Source organism: Chionomys nivalis, chromosome 23, assembly GCF_950005125.1.
Source record: "Chionomys nivalis chromosome 23, mChiNiv1.1, whole genome shotgun sequence".
Taxonomy (NCBI): domain Eukaryota; kingdom Metazoa; phylum Chordata; class Mammalia; order Rodentia; family Cricetidae; genus Chionomys; species Chionomys nivalis.
This window is the reverse complement of record NC_080108.1, coordinates 10,348,950-10,368,464: the sequence shown is the minus strand read 5'-3', so window position 1 is coordinate 10,368,464 and position 19,515 is coordinate 10,348,950. Positions and strand designations below refer to the sequence as shown.

Below are 19,515 nucleotides of genomic sequence, written 5' to 3'. Positions count from 1 at the left end.
GCGTCTGCCTAGATACAATCACACAAACTAAAATATTTCAAGTCCCAATTGCTTAGCATTACTTAATGCAATGGGTCTCTGGGGTCGGGAAGGGAAGTCAACTTAGTAAATCTCGTTTTCTTCTGAGTTAAGTGATTGTCAGAAAGTGAATCACCCTTCCTTCCTCCCTTCATTAGGCATGCTGCAGTGCAAAAAAATTCCTATAAGCCGGGCGGTGGTGGCGCACGCTTTTAATCCCAGCACTTGGGAGGCAGAGGCAGGCGGATCTCTGTGAGTTCGAGACCAGCCTGGTCTACAAGAGCTAGTTCCAGGACAGGCTCCAATACCACAGAGAAACCCTGTCTCGAAAAACCAAAAAAAAAAAAAAAAAAAAAAAAAAAAATTCCTATAAAAATATTTTTTTTGAGTCATTAGTGTAAAGTGAAGAAAAGAGGGAGGGGCTGCCTAGAATAGGGATGCTGAAATTTAAGAGAGAGAGAAAAAAAATCCATTGGATACCTTACGTGTGTTAGTACAGTACTTTTGTTTGTTCAAACAATTCTGTTTTACGACAAAGGCACTGAAGGATTTTGACACCACCTCTTGGGAGTGCGCTCCAGAGTTCCAAACAGCAGACCGTGTAGGCCACAAGATGTTTATGTTAGACCAGCCAAACTATCAAACCCTGCAACACGTCTCCCGCCCCAGTGTTTCCAGTGTTTATAGATCACTTGGCTATCTGAAAGACCTAGTTACTATTTAAAATTTAAAAGAGTTTTTTTTTAAAAAAATTAATCTTTCTCCATGCGAGTTCTCAACTCACAGCTGAAATCCCACCCAGTAGGGGTAAACAGGGAACTTAAGCAGGACCTCAGCACTCCGAGCTGCGACCTGCTAAAAGGGATCAACATTTTGATTTTTCACAGCTTTGAAAGCCTCTCACTGGCTTCCCATCTTGGATCGTTCCAACGTCTGCAGCAGAACCATCGCTTTTATGAGGCTGGGTGTGGTGAGGGGTGCTGGGCCGACAGTGGGGGTGCTTAAATTAAGTGTTTCTAGTTCGTTCAAACTGAGATTCACCGCGTAATTCCCCCCAACATGAGGAAAGCGTAGAAGCTGGCTAGTCTTAGACCACAGTCTCATTGCCTTTCCCCGGCTTCACCCAACCGTTCCCCCTCTTCTCTCTCTTTACCTTCCCAGAATTCACCAATCGGTTAGAACATTTTTGCCATGTGTGAAGGGTTTTGGCAGACCAAATCCACATGCCTGAAGTAATGCCCACGAGCAAAGACATAAAAATTTTCAACATTTCAACAGCCATATTAGAGTCATCTGCAGAATACCGAAAGAGCGTCCAGTTAGAGATTTCATAGAAGTAACAGGCAATCACACAGGTGGCAGGAACCGTGTACAGGACAGAGAAAACCCCGATCTTGACCATTAACCTTTCCAACTTGTCGGTCTTTGTCCCATCTTTTTGAAGATTTGACCGAATTTTGAATAAGGCCACCAAACCCGCTGCAATGAACAGAGTTCCTATCACCAAATAAGTAAAGAGCGGAGCCACCACGAAGCCAGTGAGGGCGTCTAGGTTTTGGTTCCCAACATAGCACAGGCCAGTCAGTTCATCGGCATCCACTAGTCTCATAATCAAGATGACAATGGTTTTCACTGCAGGGATCGCCCAGGCTGCGATGTGGAAATAAGAACTGTGCATCTCAATGGCTTCGTGACCCCACTTGAGGCCTGCTGCCAAAAACCAAGTGAGAGTCAGAATAACCCACCAAATGGAACTGGCCATTCCAAAAAAGTACATCAGCAAGAAAATTATTGCACATCCTGTGTTCTTAAGGCCTTCTTGGATGAGAACAGGTTCTGCCGCCTCTTCAAAATCACAGGATATCCTTTCCCGGCCTACAGTCAGCCGAACAATATAAGCAATGCTATAAATATTATAGCACATACTGAGAAATATGATGGGGCGCTCAGGGTAAGAAAACCTGGACGAATCGATCAGGAAGGTCAACACGGTGAAGGTGGTAGAGATGAAACAGAGGCTGGCCCACACCGCCATCCAAATATCTGTGAACTCCTTGGCTGAGCGGCTGTACAAGCCAGCATCGTAGCCACACTTGAGAACACAGGTCAGGCTCCTTTTCACCCAGATGTACTGATCGGAATTGGTTCCCACAGAGTGGCACTCTTCTCCTGGCTGGATGGGGGTTTTGTGAGGTAAGGGCACCTCTTCATCGCCAGGTCCTTCCATGCACATATGGTTGTGGTCATTCTGGGGTGGGAACTTGCTGCAGTTCAGGCTATCTGGCCAGGCAAAACCAAACTCTTTCAGGACGGGTTCGCATCGCCTCTTGACGGAGAGACACATGCCACCGCACGGGCCAATGGGGATGTTGATCTTCTCTGTGCACATTGGCACATAAACCGAACAAAGGAAGAACTGGGAAAGTAATGACACGAACAAAGAAAACAATGAGTGGCGGAGGGGTTGACCAAAAGCACAAAGCTGAGCGACTGCTTCCAGGCAATATCTAAGCCAGCCTACTGGGAACATGTCTGTTTACTCTGGTCTGAAACACCAATGCCTAATAATCCATCACTTTTACAGTTTCCTTAGATGGGCTCTAGTAATCCTTTTCAGAGGAACACAGATGAATTTAGATAAGTAAGAAATGTATGACGAATCGCATTATCTTTTTCACATAAAGCTTATGAAAATAAACTTTTAAAAACTGACTTCCAATATCCCTCTCCTTCGAGCTACCATTTGAAAGATCTAAAGAGTCTATTAAAGTGACTTGGTCACTTAGGTGATGGGTGCTTGACCTTTATCTTTATTTCTCTATTACCTTAAAAATTAATGTAGCTCCCATCACCATTCTGGTTTTTCCTAATTTCCATTTTAATTTTCAAAAGCCAATCCCATATTTAAACAGAAAATGTACTAATCTGAGACTCTGTTAGACTCAAGGAGGAGCTATGAGTTGGGGGGGAGGGGTCTCTGGTCTCCAGGGATTCGTTTGGCTAGCATTTCTGCAATGAATAACAATGAAGCACAATAGGAAGATGTAAATGCTAAGCCCCTGAGATTGCAATAGCAGCAGGCGGGAGTCCAGTTGCTGTCCTCAATTCCTCCAGCACTGATAAACAGTCTCCTTGGCTCCTTACAGATGTTGTCTATGAAGTCTAGAGTTACAAGTAACTATTTTCCAGCATGTAAAGGGATCCAGCCTTGTCTTTCAAAACAGCTTGGCTGCTTCCCCAGGATACATGTAATTAAAAATATATATCCCTGCGAAAACTGTTTCTCCAACAAAATTGCCACTGATGTCAGCTATGCCCTGTTTCCAAACTCAGAGGAGAGGGTTATTTTTTAAGCTTTTATAACCCAGTTTTGAAGTCCTGAAACTTTCACGGGGATATTTCACCAGCGACAGGTTTAACCCCACCATCTTCCTCAACCACAAGCTGGCTTTTAAAGTGACCTATGTAAAAACAGGAGCTGGGAAGTAAACTGTCTCCTTATCTCTCTACAGCCAGAACTACAAAGTTCTTGAGGTATCAGTCTGAACAGCTCTGACCTCTATTTTTTTTTTACCAGCTTCCCTCTTTCTTTTCTAGTTTTATTAAAGTCACTTGTCCTCACCAACCAAAATATGAGCAGTGTTAAGTTTTAAAAACTTCATTCCAATCCACCTCCCCATTGTGCTGGCTGTGTATGTGAAAATATAATTTTACACTGTGTATGCAAATTACTTTTCACCTATTGTTGTAGGAAGGATTTCTATATCATTACACATATGTAAGTTTAAACATTTTAATGACTGTCCCCCCCCCCCAAAGGGTGGGGAGAAAAAAGAAGTTCTTTAGATAGGCAAACTATCCACCTGGAGCTTTTCCAGTCCCTCCAAACACTAAACCTGCCTCCAATCCTAAGGACAAGAAAGAACTCAAGCCAGCTCTTTCCTGTGTGACCTCTAAAGAGTTCTGGGTGATGGCGGGGGCACTCCGCAGAAAACAGGCGGCGATGTTTGATTTGGTAACCTACACTCAAAAATACAGGGAGAAAGGAGGTCGATGAGTGACCTGGAAGGGCGAAGTTCTGTCTCCTTATCACTCCTTCCAAGTTTTAGGTGCAACCGGCTGCCCTGCCAGGACTCGTCCACTAAGCAGCGGCTGCCTGAATCCTTGGCAAAGATAACCCTCAGCTCCACTGGGGTTAGGGGCTTGGCCAGACATGGGCAGGGGAGAAAAACGGAAGGGCGGGGTGTAAGAATGGGTTCTTTCGCGGGCCAGATGACTTACACAACGTTTTGGCTTTCAGTCTCCAAGAGCGACAGAAAAGTGGGGGGTGGGGTGCTGGATGGAAATCACTTTTCCAGGAGTTGTACCCTCAAGTTAGGAAGGGAGCAGGGGGCTCGATCTGTCAGAGATTCTAAGGAAGGAGTTTGGGAGTCCCTGTCTGCCGGGTCCCTCCAGGGGTGAGGGTAGGGGCGCCCACCTGCAGCTGGCTGGAGCAGCCGTACTGGATGAGCGGCGTGAAAGTTGTCAGCTGCAGCTCGGCGTCCGTCTGCAGCTCGTGTCCCACCAGGTTGGGCATCTTGGTCACGTTGTAGCCGAGGTTCTGGCACATGGCGATGCGGATGGGGTCGCAGCGCCTCTCCTCTTCGTCCCCGAAGCCCAGTGCCGGCCGCAGGAGCAGGAACAACTGCAGCAGCAGTAGCCCCAGCCTGACGCCTCCAGGCGCCCCCGGGACGCTCGGCCCTGTGCCCCGCCAGGCCATGGCCAGAGCCGCGGGCAGCAGCGGCGGGGTCTGCTCCAGCAAACACCCCCAGTTTGCACGGGGGCGCCGGTGGCCGCGCTGCTTCCCAGCTCCGGATAGGGAGTCCGGTAAGGCGCCAAGGGCGACGAGGGGGCAGCGGCCGCCTCTCCAGAAGCTGGACGAGACTTTGAGGGGTATCAGACGCCCGGAGCCGGGGCAGAGGGACGGACTGCTAGGGTCATGGCTGCAGGCGGCGATCCCAGAACCCGGCGCCGGCCGAGTCCGGCTTTCTCGGCGAAGCCCGCCTGCACTCAACACCGCGCTGCTCTCACCGCCCCAGCGCTCCGCGGCGCTGGAGGTTCGCAGGGCAGGGGCGGGGCGGGGAAGGACGGACAACGTGATTGTCCAATAAGAGGCCGCGTTGGGCAGAGGGGGCGGGAAGGGGCGGGGTTTCTCTCCCGCTGTAAGGGTCAGGCCCCGGCCGGCAGCCTGATCCTCCCCTCCCTGACTCGCTGCGGAGCCGCCCCGCCCCGCCTCGCTTGGCTTCCAGGCGCTCGGCGTCCTCCCACTCGGATTCGTTGCACGCTGCAGCCAGGCGTCGATTGGAGCCCCGCGGCTCCTGCCCAGCCAACGTGCCCTCCTCTCTCAGGTGAGAAGTGCTCCCGCATCCATGTCCCGTTCATGTCCGTCCCCTTCCAGATGTCCACTCCAGTCCCTTGGCCACCTCTATATCAAGCAAAGTAATGAACACAAAGAACACGACTTTTAGGATTTACACAGATGGTGACTTTAAATCCTCGCTGTGTGACCTTGAGCAAATTGCCCAACCTCTCGGCGTCAGGTTCCTCACCCGTAAAGTGACTTGGGAGGATTAGCGATAAAGCCTGAAATGCTTAGAGCTGGTGCCTGGTACAGCGCGAGTTCGCAGCAATTTTCACCCCCAGCCTGTGGGGCTGGCGCCCGGCCCCCCCGGCCCCGCCCCGCGCTCGGCGCGACCTGCGCCCGAGAGCAGCCCGGTGGGGGAGGCGCCCCGGAGCAGCCGTGCAGCCAACGGGCTCGCGCTCCGATTTCCTCACCGTACGAAATGAAATTCCACAGGGGGATTCGAAAGGAAATGAGGCCGGGACGCTCCGTGCTTCTCGGCCCGCCGCCCTTCCTGTCTCGGGGACACGGTTTCTAAATAAGGTTGGGAGGGTGAGAGCGCGGGAGGAAAGAGGTTTGACCTGTGCACCCGAGGCGAGGAAGGCGCACAAACCACAGGGACGCCCCCTCCCAGACCTGGGACACCCTTCCTCTGCATCCTGCACTCCTTTCGTCCCCATTCTCGCACTGCATGGAGCTCTGGGGTTCGGCGGACCTTTCCACTTGGGTTCCAATCCAGCTTCTCTCTTTTTCACCCACAAAGGGCTTTGTGTTGGTTCACCCTCTTTCTGCTTCCTTTGGCCAGTGGTACGTTCAGCAGGTGATTTCCTAAAACTTTTGCTTGTTAGTTGATTGGTCAAACTAATAGGAGCCCCAAACTCCTATTTGGCAGGCCAACTTGTGAGTGAAGCCTATGTTCTTCTGTCTCAAAGTGGTTCTCAGTACACGAGGTAACGTCCTGCAGTGTAAACCATCTAGGATGGTGGCTCTTGAATAACACAGAGTAACTCAGGTATCTTTTGTTGTTGTTGTTAACCGGAACAGTTCCTGAAAGGCAGGTTATGACTACCCAGGCTTGACAGTCTCATTTTAAATACACCTCCGGCAGCCCGGGTTTGAGGATATGGGTAATCAGTGATTGGAACCCTACCACTTCTTCACATCTGTTTGCCTAAGCACTTGCCAGTGCTTTCCCTGGAGCTGTTTGTGACTTTCCAGTTCAGCCGATCCTCTGGCACACAGCTGAGGTAAGGTATAAACTGGAAGGATACATGCACTCATATTTTATATTTTTAGTTTTCTTATGTTGGCCGGACCCGTTTGAGGGATAAGAATGGAATCAGATGGTTTTGGCATTTGGCTCTGTGTCTGGAAATGTCGGGGACATTAAAGCTGTATTGACTCAAACCATTGTCATAACCTCCTGGTAGAGATTTATTGACCCCTTAAGTAGACTGGGAAACTGAGTCTGGAACCAAAGTAATAATTAGGAATGACAGGACTAACCAAATCAGGGCCCAGCCTTTTAATGATGGAGGGCAAGATTACCTTCCAGGAGTTCAGGTCCGGGTTGAGCCCTCTGTATGCTGGCTTCAGAGACCACAAGCTTACATGAATGCATACATGATAAGGTGAACACAGCAGTGGCCTAGTCACTATTTGAGAGAAAGAAATCAGATGAACAGATGAAATGAATCCAGATTCCCTATCCTCTAGGATCACATACGAGACAAGCAGAGCAGACTCAGTATGGTAAGCACACTGAAAATTGTGAGCAAATTGGAGGGAGAGGTAGCTGAGTCTGGGGAAGGTACTGGAAGAGATAACCCGCGAGACCGTGAGCTGCTTCTCAAAGTGAGCTTGGTGTACAACTGGTACTTCTCTTAGAGCAGGGTGCGTGTATGGTTGACTTTAGGAAGGAGGAGGAGGAATCTGTCACTCAAAGAGCATCTGACACATAGACGGGACATCATTTGTGTTGGCTGAGGGGGTATTATAATCAAATCAGCAACAGATTTCATAAAAACCTTATTCTGCACCAGTGTTCATTATACTCCCGATTGTATTTAATGCTCATAACCCCCCGAGAAAGCATGTTTGGAGAGGTCAAACAATCTGCCCAAGGTGCCTCACTATATAGTAGAGGAGGACTCAGGCCCGTTCACGGTAGTCTAATCTTTATGTCCATGTTCCTACTCTCAGAGGAAACTGCTTAATTCTCAGCCTTATCTCACATTAAGCCTTTTCTCTCGGGGAGTCCTGACCTTTTCTAGCCTGGAACTCTTCCTCAAGCCAGTTTGAAGTATCTTGTCTCCGGTTAGAACTCGCGAAGAAGTCCTTTCCCCGTCAGAGACTTTTCCTGTCAACAGCTTTTCTTTCTAGCCAGGCTATTACTCATTACAGGTATTTTCCAAAAAAGAAAGCCAGGGGAATCACATTTCGGTCTGAATGTGGAGAGAAAACAAAGGCCAGGACTTCAGGCTAAGTCTGAATGGCCCCTTGGCCTCCTTTTGCTGGAGTTGTTCACTTGGTCCACAACTGCCCCGGTACCAAGTACAGCATGCTTGTCTGTTACAGAGACTACTTCTCCGATGGATTCAGACAGAGGGATATCAGGCAGCGACAGGCATATCTGAGAGGAAAAGATAGATATGCGAATGAACCTTCAGTTACCCTAACTTACAGGTCACCAACCCCTAGTAGCTTTGTCCCAAGGGCTGGGCAATTTCCTTGCTTCAGACTTCTAGTTTTTAGGATGCAAACCCTTTGGAGCTGCCACAAACGTGAGTTCTGCAGGTGGCTGGGCAGTTGGAGAACTCTGCATTTGTATCTGTTGAGAGGCTGGGATCCGGTGAACTCCTGGAATATGTTAAGTTTGGAGTGGGACATTTCTGGTATATTCGTGTAATGGCGCCCGAGTTAAAGGTTGCCTCTGAAGGGCAGCAGTGAGGGTAAATTCCCCCACCTAAGGGGCTGGGTGCAGTAAACATGCTTCCCCTCCGAAGGGAAACCTCTTATTTGTAGTTCTTTGCTAACCCAATTAAATGTTGAAGTGGTCACCCCAGAGCCTGCTTTTTATTTCCTGAGAAACAATCCGAACTAATCCATATTCAGTAGCTTCTAAGAAAAGTCTTATTCCAACCACTCAAGAAGAAACCAGCTTCTTTGAATCTAGACAGAACGTTTAGAAATCACAAGGAGCTGTCTTGATAGAAAATGCAAGAGCGCGATTCATTATTACTCTGATTGGTTTGGGAGGGGAAATTCACTGGGATTAATACCCGGACCTATTGGGAACTTACCGTGGAGTGGAGCCTCAGTACCATAGGGAGACACCAAGCCACATCCTATCGACTTACAAGTATCTTGGGCACTATGCCTACACTCAAACTAGGTATAAAACAGCCAGGTTGGAGACAACAGTAATCTCACTCCAAATGAAGCAATTGGAGTCCCAAGAGACTGAGTAACAACTACTAAATGGCAGAGTCAAAGTCCCTTCTTAGTCCATTGTGCTACTGATCTGCACGGAACTGTCACCCGGAGCTCTTGTCAAAGAACCAACTCCTGTTTCATCAACCATATTTTCAGCAAGCGTGAGAAGAAAGATTGGGCATTGTTACTTATCAGTGCTGATGATACATTGTGCAGATAAGCAGCCAGGAACGTCTGTGGAGGCTCAAATGAATAAAAATGCTCTGTATGCCCCCAAGGCTCATCTCATGGTAGGAGTCGAATTCATGGTATTAGCTCACATTTAGTGACAGGTTAGCTGTCATCTGAGCTGGGTACATAAATAAGATATGTAGACATATGTAAGTACACGTACATTAGATGGTCCTTACCTTTAAGGAGTTTACAGGTCACAATCACATGAGATAAAAGAGAAGCACATTTCTTTCTTGGAGACAGGTTTTCTCTGTGTAGCTCTGGATGTCATGGAACTCGCTCTGTACACCAGGCTAGCCTCAAACACATAGAGATGCGCCTGGCTCTGCCTCCCGGTGGTGGGATCAAAGGCGTGCGCCACCACCGCTGCCTACCTAGAGAAACACATTGCTCTATGGTTAGTGTTTTTTCTCGTGACCTCCCTCAGCTCCATTCATGCCCATTGTCATACACAAAATTCTGTATTATAAGCTTAAAGTTCATTTACTTGGTTTCCTTTACTAACATTTGAGGTCAGAGTCAGTGTCGTGTTCTCCACTGTGCACATGCGCAGTTTAGGGAACATTGCCTGATCCATAGAAGGGACTTAATAACTATTGACTAAATATAAAAAACCACCAAAATGCAATCAATTAGGTTCTGTACTTCCCATAAGTCAACCATGATTGATAGTGTTCAACTTTCTTTTGGAGTCAAATGTTTGACAATCATTTATCTTCCTTTTATATTTTACTGTGCCTGTTCTTAAACACTTTAAGATGTACCAGTGTTCGGGCTAGAACTAGGGTTTAATTTAGAGGCAGATGGGTTTCTTTACTTCATGAATCAAACCCAAATATTTCTTAGTATTAGCCCTTTGACCATGGTCCACTGAAATCACTGAGAGTCCTGTATCCCACAAGACAGAATGGTCTCAAACCAAGATGGTGTAAGTCAGGAGATGACTGCTTGGTAAAATTATAGAAAAATTAGAACATGAGCTTAGCTTTGAGGAATGGCTAAGTTTCCAAGAGACCAAGGGGAGAAGGGAGGCAGCGAAATTTTCTCACGAGCAACATTTATTCTCCTTGATGGATTCAGATTAGACAAATAGGAGCAAAAATAACAGGCAGAGGGGTCACTAGCCAGTGTTGTACGAAAGTACTCATATAAAGACAGAGGGCTTTGTATCCTCTGTCAAGGAAAGAGCAGGGACTGCTATGCCATGTGCCATGGAAGCATAGTTATGGTTTTTTTTTCCATTATCTGAATCTGGAAGCTAAGTGTGCTGACGTGATGTGTGTATGGATGCCACGCTGAAGAAGAGTGGAGCTGTATACTCTGAACTGTGTCAGTTTAGCTGAACTGGAAGGTTCTTCTGTGCATGTGTGCCTGTGTGTGTATGTGTGCATGTGTGCTGTGTGTGAACATACATGCATGCATACATATGTACATATGTTCATGTGTGTATGAAGGTCAGAGGTTGACATTTGATATCTTCCAGTATTGCCCTTAATCATTATCCTCTCCTCCTCCTTCTCCTCCTCCTCCTCCTCATCATCATCATTATTTGAGGTAGGGTCTCTCAGTGAACCTGGAGTCCACTGTTCAGGCCAGAATAACTGCAGAAAGGCCTGCAACTCTTTCTGTCTCAGTTCTCTCCCCAAGCCCTGCCAGTGCAGTAGGTACCAGGATCTGAACTTAGGTCCCCATCATTGTACAGCAAACACATTACCGACTAAGTTGTCTCTCCTACCCACAGACTTGAACTGTCTTTCTGAGAATTTCCTTCCCTGTACCACCTCAGATTAATTATGACCACAAGAGGAATTGGCACAAGATTGAGGTGAAAGAGAAGCGATAGCTTGGAACTCTGAAAGTCAGAAATGAGTGCGGGACACCATGAACGTACAGAGGCTTTCACTCACTTGCTGTCTCTCCTGTTTGCATGCAGTAGGAGCTGGACCTGAAGTTCCTTCAGCTGCTGGTAAAACCACTTCTTCCAGTCAGTTGCTTGACCAGGGTTGGAAGTGGTTAAACAGTTTATCACCGTACGTTCCATTTTGCCCTGCATTTTACACCTCACACCCAGCTTCCAGCCTTTCCTTCCTCATTGCCAGCCCTAGCCAGTCTTAGATGACTTCAGGGACAACATCAGACATAGAGGCAACACCTCACATGGAGTATTCATAATAAACCCTTTATTCTTCCTCGCTCATATTGCCCCTGACTGGTCTATCTCGTAAAAAGATACGTTGAATGTTAGTACTTCGAAACTGCTCCTCAACCTGTAGGGAAGCTATTGAAAGCAAATAGGACTTGCCCATGTGGCATACAAACGAGCTATTGGACCAGTGTGCTAACTTGCGCCTTAGATCTTTGACCTAAGTATGTCTTAGGTCGTACTTCTTCTTTGATGTTTGTGTGGAGCCTGCAATCAGCCTACTGTATCAGATTCTATTATCTGTAGCAAGCTTTTAATTGGCCGAGGCACTTATATGTAAATTAAGTATTTTACATATGTTGTCTTATTTTAATCCACACTATCCTCAGAATAGATATTAACTCCAACTCCAGCACTCTGGGCTGTCCAGCCTCCTTCTGCAGCTCTCTGGTTTTGCTGCTCATCAGTAATCCAGTCTGTACAAGAGGGAGCTTTTACATCAAACCCCACAGGCTGGGTTCCTTTTTGACTTAAAACATCCGAGGTTTTTCTTCATCGCGATGGGAATAAAATTTACCAGGCCAAGAAGACCAGTAGGAGCTCTCTCTTTTTGGTCACACTTGCTTCTGGTTTTTTTTGTTTTTTTTGTTTTTTTTTTCTCCACATTAAACCACTGTCCATGTCTCTTCCTAAAACATTCTAAGCTAGTCCCTGGCTATCTTGTCTGCCTAACTGTTCCGTGTTGTCCTCCACATAGGAGATGTCTTTGCCTCTGAGAGCTCTTCCCTGCACACTCATGTCCCACCCTTCCCTTTGACCATTACTCCTTAACCTTGTTTTACTTCCTTCAAAATTGTTCCTTCCCCTTTTCTCAAGAAACTTGCCTGAGTTGCTACAGTAAATGGCAGAAACGATATTCTTGCTCGGGTCCATTGGCTCTATGGATGGTGTTTTATCCATCATAACTATCTTGAGCCTGTCTTCGCTTTATCTTCCCCTACAGGTCTTCTTTGCACTCAATAAATATATCATAGGATTCAGGAACCGAATGGAACTTTTTATGGTTAGCTATTACCTTGTAAAGTCATTACAGTACAAGTAACTGTTTAACAACTACTTATTGAGGCTTCGCGGTGTGTATTGCTAAGGTAATTGAAGATCACCCATAACATCCTAGGGATTTCCAGATACCTCGTTGTTTTTTTTTGTGTGTTTTTTTTTTCCACCTGGTTTTGCTTCAGTAGCCCTTAAGTTTTCAGTTTCAAGAATTTGAATGAAGCTGGATCCAGTGGTACTTGCTCATAACTGTAGTACTTCCTGAGGAGGCTGAGGTAGGAGGAGCTAGACTAAGGGAGACCCTGCTTCAGAACAAACAAAAGTGACTGGATTTTTCTCTGTTTATCTAATTGTTTTTGAGAATCCAAAACTCATGGTTTCTGTTCTTCAAATTCTAAAAGCAGGAAAAAGAATGCCTTTTAAGAGAACGTTTTTCAGGCATACGTCAAGAAAAGACAAGAGCTGATAGCATCTGATAGCCAGAGACCTGCGAGGTCGTTTCCAGATTGGCTGCAGAGCCCTGTTTAAGCAGATAAAGAAGCTGAGACCCCATAGAAATGACTCACAGAAGAACAGGGTTAGAACCGTGGGTGTGATTCAGGTGGCACATCAGTCTGTCTTTCTGCGCCTCCTTTTCTTCGGTAGACAGTACCCAGGGAGCTGGGTCCTAGACTGCCCCTCCTTGTGTGACAATACCCATTATCCCTCCTTCACTGGCTGGGAACCAGTGCCCCACCTGCCTGCCTGCCTGCAGTGGCTAATCACTCTCCATCTGCCACCAGTTCCCTTTCCTCCTTATCGGAAGATTGTTTTTCAGAAAAGTGCCCTGTCGAATTTCTGCCTCCGTGACTCCGTTGAAGGCTTCATGTTGGGACAGGCTCATGAGGTCTGAATTACAGCATCCATATCACATACATCCCAGATAGAGAAGTTGGGGGCTCAGAGGGTTTTAGAGTCATAGTTACCACAGAGGCCACAGACTCTCTTATCACCAATTTTGTAGATAAACGATTTGGAGAGAAAAGGGGAGTATCAGTCAACTGTCCACATTGGTACTGCTAGCTAGACAGGGTGAAGCCAGAGCCTAGGGCGTCGGATCCACAGTGCAGCACTTCATTGTGTTGAAACCATAGCACTCAGAACACGGTGATGCCATAACGCCGGGCTAGCCACAGCACTTTCTACCATGGAAATAAAGAAATTCTTATTTAGAATTAAAACCTGCTGTAGTACCTTTCTCCAAAAAGAACAAAAGAAAACATAAAATGTTTTTATTATTGTAAGAATTTTGTGATAATAAGAGATCTTAATATGAAATTTCTTGCCATGGGGTTTAGAAAATGCTGTTAACTCTCCCTGTCCAACTTCATATGACAACTGAAACTGTATATGTTCATGGTGTACAACACAATCTTTTGACTATGACATGATATACTTTGTCAAATTATAATCAAAATGAAGCTAATTAATAGATCCATCACCTCACATACTACCCCACTTTTTTTTGATTTCTCCCCCACTGTTATATTTGTCAAAATGCTTAATAACTTATCTCAGCAGATTTCAAGTATATAAGAGCCTACGAATTGTAGTCACCATGCCATACAGATCTCTATAGCTTATTCATTCGACATGACCATATTTTACCCTTTTGACTCGTTTGTCTCATTTCCACAAACTCTGTGCCTTAGTAATGTCATCTTTCTTTTAGGTCGCATCTGTGAGAACACACAGTACTTGTCTCTTTGTGTTTGACTGATTTCTCTAAGCACACTATCTTCCAAGTTCATAACACTATCTCAAGTGACAGGATTTCCTGTACTTCTATGAAGTTGAGTAATATTCCGTTTTATATGTGTTTGGTGTTTTGTTCATACATTTGCCCACTGATGGATGCTGACTTTGTTTTGATACCTTCACTGCTGAGTGCAGTGTTCAGTGACTGTAGAGATATAGATATCTTTGACATGCTGATGTCATTTTCTTTAGAGATGTACATGTGTGCACACACACGCACACACATCTCCAGTATATATACCCAATAGTTGGGTTACTGAGTCATATAATAGTTTTATTTTTATTTGTTGAAAAACTTCCTCACTACTCTGAACAATGTCTGTGCCAATTTAGATTCATACCAACACTGTGAAAGAATTTATTTTTTTCCATATCCTCCAGCCTGTTATGTTTGCTTCTTTGATGAGATTCATTCTGACTGATGTAAGATGGTATTTCATGGTGATCTTGACTTTCATTTTCTTGATGATAATGATAGTCAGCACTGTTTTCCAAATGCCTATTGGCTACTTGCGAATCTTCTTGTGAGAAGTATCTTTGTTTGTCCTTTGCGTATTAAAACTAGGTTATTTCTTTGCTGTTGAGCTGTTGTGTATCTCATCAATTTGGGATAATAACCTCTTATCAAATGTAGAGTTTACAAATATTTTTTATAAATCACGTTTTCCTTTTCTCGGTTGCTATGTTTATTCTTTTATATTATTTTATTATTATTATGTATTCTTCTCTCATACATTACATCCTAACTACATTTTCCCTTCCCTCCTTTCCTCCCAGCCTCCCCGTCACCTCTTCTGTCCCCTAGATCCATTCTTCCTCCATTTCCCTTCAGAAAAGAGCAGGTCTCGCAGGTATATCCAATGAACATAGCATGACAAGTTAAAATAAAAATAGCCATAAACCCTCATATCAAGGCAGGGCAAGGCAACCAAGTAGGAGGAAAAGGGTCCCGAGAACAGGAAAAAGTCAGAGACACCTCTCACTCTCATGGTTAGGAGTTCCACAAGAACACCAAGCTACCCAACCATAAAAAATACATGCAGAACACCTACCTAGTTCAGACTCACACAGGCTAGTCTTTGCGAGCCTCTGGTTAGTTGATTCTGTGGGCTGTGTTCTTGTGTCCTTGACCTCTCTGGCTCCTACAATCCTTCCCCCTTTTCTGCAGGGTTCCCCTTGTTCTGCCTAGTGTTTGGCTGTGGTCTCTGCACTTGTTCCCATAAATAACTGGATGAAACATCTCCAATGATGATTGGGCAAGGCTTCAATCTCTAAGTATAGCAAAATTTCATTAGGAATCATTTCACTGAAAAAAATCTTTATTCTGATACGATACCTTTTGTCTGGTTTTGCTTTTTCTGCCTGAATTTTTCTATTGACAATTCTGCACATGCATATATTGAGATTTGGGTATTTTCTCTCTCTCTCTCTCTCTCTCTCTCTCTCTCTCTCACACACACACACACACACACATACACACACACACACACACACACACCATTACTCTTTCTCATTCCTCTTCTCTTCCATTGAAACTCTCCTTTTTCCAATAATCTTTTGGTGGTGGTGGTGGTGGTGTGTGTGTGTGTGTGTGTGTGTGTGTGCGCATGTCTATGCGCGCACACACACACGTAAGTGCACCCACCCACACAGTGAGTTTAATTAAGACTACTGACATGAACACAGTAGGGATTATTTACTTAAGCATATTAATTTATCAGTAGCTACACCAGTGGGAAAAATAGCAACCTCTCCCATGATATTTATTAACTACCTGTGGACCTAGTGAGGGAGGTACTTGTGAGCCCCTCCTCTGTGCATGAGAAGATGATGGCAAAGCAGTCTTGTGCAAGTAGCCACCGTTTCAGTGAGTATATGAGTGTGATGGCCTTATCATGTCTGGAGGACACTTTTGCAGCACACCTCTGTAACCTCTGGCTCTTGCTGCTTTTCTGTTCCCTCATCAACTTTTGGAGGTAGTGGTGATATAGAATACCAGGCATAAACTCCCTCCCATAGAGTGGGCATCAAACCCAACTATAGAGTCGTTGGTTACTCCTATAATAGCCATGCCACTACTGTACTGTGGGATGTATCTTGCTGGCAAGTCATTAGTGTAGTTAGCATGGTTCGTAGCTGGGTAAAACGGTCAGTAACTTTTCTTCTACAGAGCTTCTTTCAGTACCATGGAAGCTAGACAGCAGGGAGGAAGTTTTCAACCTAGATCCAGATTGATTTCTTGATATCCTGCAACCTATGCGTGTGGGATCATCAGGAATGTGGCCTTAGGATCCTGCCCTGGTGGGCAAACCAGAGCTTTGTTCTTGTCTGTGTTATGAGGATCATATCCCAAACCCATTTCCCAGGCCAGTGTCAAAGTAGTTCTCCAGCGTTTAGTAGTTCCAGGTCACACATTTAAATCTTTATTTAGTGGTTTTTGTTTTTTAAATATGGTGTGAACTAAGATTCCATTTCACTGTTACTATATGTATGATTATTTTCCCCAATGCAGTTTGTTGATGAAATTTGTAACTTAAAATTCTTCATCTTTGACTTTTGAAAAAAAAGATTATGCTTTCATGAAGTTCCATTTCTATTTAACCTACGAAGTTTTTAGTTTTTAATTTTCTTCTAAGGTTCTCCTTTGGCACAAACCAAAAGGCTCAACTCCTCCACCAGAGGCAGAGATGTGAAAGCCTCAATTCCTCCAATTCCAGATTATTTTTCATTACCCCTGGGAGCATTAGATCTAATGCCAGCACGGATATACTATTTTGATACTAAACCCGTTTCTAAGAAACTCAGGCAGAGTGCCATTTGAACAAGCCATGCCATAGCATTGTCCCATGCGAGATCACCACTGCTGCCCTTCAGCCGAGGCTTTGCTGCCTATGGAGAAGCATTGCTTTGTTCTGCATTTTTGCCTCCAAGCATGTTGGGGGAAAATGTATCTCCAAAATCCAAAAGATCATTTGTCTGTCTTGACTTTCATCACTGCAAAAATACCCTTTCCATAGGATAATTCTGCTGTACGTCAAAACCCGAGATGGGCATTTTTGTGTTCAAGTGATTCCTTGGGTGTTGTCAAGGAGAAGCAAGTGAGAAAAAAAAAAAAAAGATTAAAGTCCCAGAAAGGGACTAAACTAAAATTTGGCCCCAACTGATGTCTCACTTTAGACATAAACTATGTTGAAGGATAAATTACACACAGAGTGACTCCCAGCCTAGGCTAAGGCGAGTTGGCCTGTTATACCCCTGATATTCAATCATTGACTCCTGACTAGAGAGATTACGTGGTTTGTTTGCGTGGGTGTACGTGTGCACCTGCAAAAAACCTCCTGGCCAGGGTGGCTCCCATCTACTCAAGGTTTCTTCTTTGCCAAGGACAAATCTCCAAAGAAAAGGATACCTGCCTACTGTATTAGAAATTTCCCCAGCAACTGAGAGGAACTACCTGGGTTCACTGGTTAGTAGAATGATCTGAGCAAGGTACCAACAGCAATTTTGATACAAGACATAAAATCATTTAAGTTTGAATATGATTCACTAATCTGACAGTTCCCAGAGACTGTGCCTTACTGAATATTCTTTTCCACTGTGTATACACCCCATCCATCCATCCATACATACACGTCTGTATACACATAACAAAAAGAGTCTTGTGGCTTAAAGTGACCACGACTAAAGACGATGCCCAAACACAACACTCGATGTCTGTGTTTCACCAGCTTTGTGAAGTACATAACCTTAAATGTCACACCAAAAACCACATTTTACCTTCATTTTAATGACCCACGGTACTGCTCTATAGCTCAGTCTTATAGACTGACCAATAGGTGGCACCAGGAACACCACACTTACTGCAGCTAATATATGCAGTATGTATTTCTGTGCTAAAACTTCAATCTCTTTCTCCATAGGTCTGCCATATTGAAAGGGGATTCATAACATTTACTCCAACCCCAGACTGGGCAACTGACAGTTGAGCTATTTTGCTATTTGAGTTCTTTTCATAGGCTAATTTGAGTGGGGAACAAAAAGGGATGATAGAGCCCGCGAATTCAGAAAGAAAACATCTCATTAGCAGCAGGAAGGAAAAACAGCTGGAAATCTGCCTCCTTTACCTTCAAGGTCTCTCGAGTGTATAGATGCTGAAGATTACTAGGAAATATTTGAATAACAGGATAAAAAAAAGTCAAGGATCCTGCTTCCAAAACATGAACTTTATTCTCCACTAAAAACAGACTTGGATGGCGACCAAGTCACCCAAGGATCACACTCGCCAGTATCTGACCGCAGAGTTCCACCCCGGGAGAGGTCTGTGAGTCTGCCGTTCCTCGTTTTCAATTTGTGTCTTTTGAAGTTTGCACTTTATTGTTGATGAAGGGAAGTAAAGCAGAGGGGCACTGCCTCTTTCGACTAGTTTTTTCTTTTTTCCAGAAATCCAGCTTTTAGATCTTTCTGAGAACAGACTATTCCAGGGGATAGGATGCGTTTGTTAGTGGGGAAAGTAATGGACTGAACTGGGATGCATTTACTCAGAATTTACGAATACTCCTGCAATCATTATTTGACCTTCAAACCGTATCAAATGTCAGGGTACTAAGTCCCAGAAAAGTCATCAAGTCAGGAACTCTGACCAAATCTAGTTTCTCCGACTGGAAGTTCAAGGCTAACCCTAGATCTGCAAAAGGCTTATTCTACAAGCGTGGACCAGTCCTTCCACCTCCCCAGCCTTCAGTGCCATCCAGACCTTCCAGGCAGGCACCTTCCTGCTGGAAATGTGCAAATTCTGAGCAGTACGTGTGGAGTGTGGTGTCTTGTGTACTGATTGGGACTAGAGGTGTGGCTTGGCACCGTAGTCAATAGGAAGGGAGGGTAAATCTCGCTTTGATAGCGGTCCAAGGTGGAAGGTGACGGGGCTGTTATACAATGTGTTAAACAGCCTGGTTCTTGTGTTGGGAGGGAAAAGCAAATACCAAGACCTGATTAGCCTTTCCTATCCCTATCACCAGCTTATTAGACCGTGGACAGTGGGCCTCTGGGAGCTTTCCTTTCCAAAGGAAACCATTCCAAGCTTTGGAATGTCTCTTTACGTGGCATAACCCCTTCCAAGCATGCTGAGAATTCTTCTCACTCTCCTCTGCTGAGACTCTGCTGGTTCTTTCTGCTCTGCTCTGTTTCCCACCGCGATTACTGTCACTGCTATTGCTGTTACTAAAAGGGAGTCTCGTTATGTAGCCTAGGTTAGCATCATGCACATCATTCTCCTGCCTTTCCCTCCGAGTGCTGGAATTACAGCAATAGACTTGCTCTGCCCCTTTGACAGCAGGGCTGATTGAAGAGGGGTTGTTTTCCTTTTTCTTAAAAGCTAGAAGCCACGCCTGGTGGCATAGGTCTATAGTCCTAAATGCTAAGGCAGGAGGATACTGAATTCAAGTACTTCCTAGGT

At 45.2% G+C, this 19,515-nt stretch overlaps 2 protein-coding genes across 3 annotated transcripts in view; one reads left to right on the top strand and one right to left on the bottom strand.

The window, feature by feature from the left end:
* Positions 1–359: 359 nt before the first annotated feature.
* On the bottom strand, positions 360–5,109 carry Fzd4 (frizzled class receptor 4). Of its 2 annotated transcripts, none has more exons than XM_057756289.1 (2): positions 4,496–5,109; positions 360–2,434 (listed from the first exon to the last, which is right to left on the bottom strand). In XM_057756289.1, the coding sequence occupies exons 1-2, from the start codon at positions 4,775–4,777 to the stop codon at positions 1,106–1,108; spliced, it is 1,611 nt and encodes a 536-aa protein (XP_057612272.1). In that variant the 5' UTR covers positions 4,778–5,109; the 3' UTR covers positions 360–1,105. The 2 variants fall into 2 exon arrangements, with proteins under 2 accessions (XP_057612272.1, XP_057612274.1); XM_057756291.1 differs by lacking the exon at positions 4,496–5,109 and adding an exon at positions 4,081–4,117.
* Positions 5,110–5,264: 155 nt separating this feature from the next.
* Tmem135 (transmembrane protein 135) overlaps positions 5,265–19,515 on the top strand; it is a 220,711-nt gene continuing 206,460 nt past the window's right edge. The window contains exon 1 of the mRNA XM_057756487.1: positions 5,265–5,405. The gene's annotated coding sequence lies outside the window, so the exon portion shown is untranslated. The remainder of the gene's footprint in view (positions 5,406–19,515) is intronic.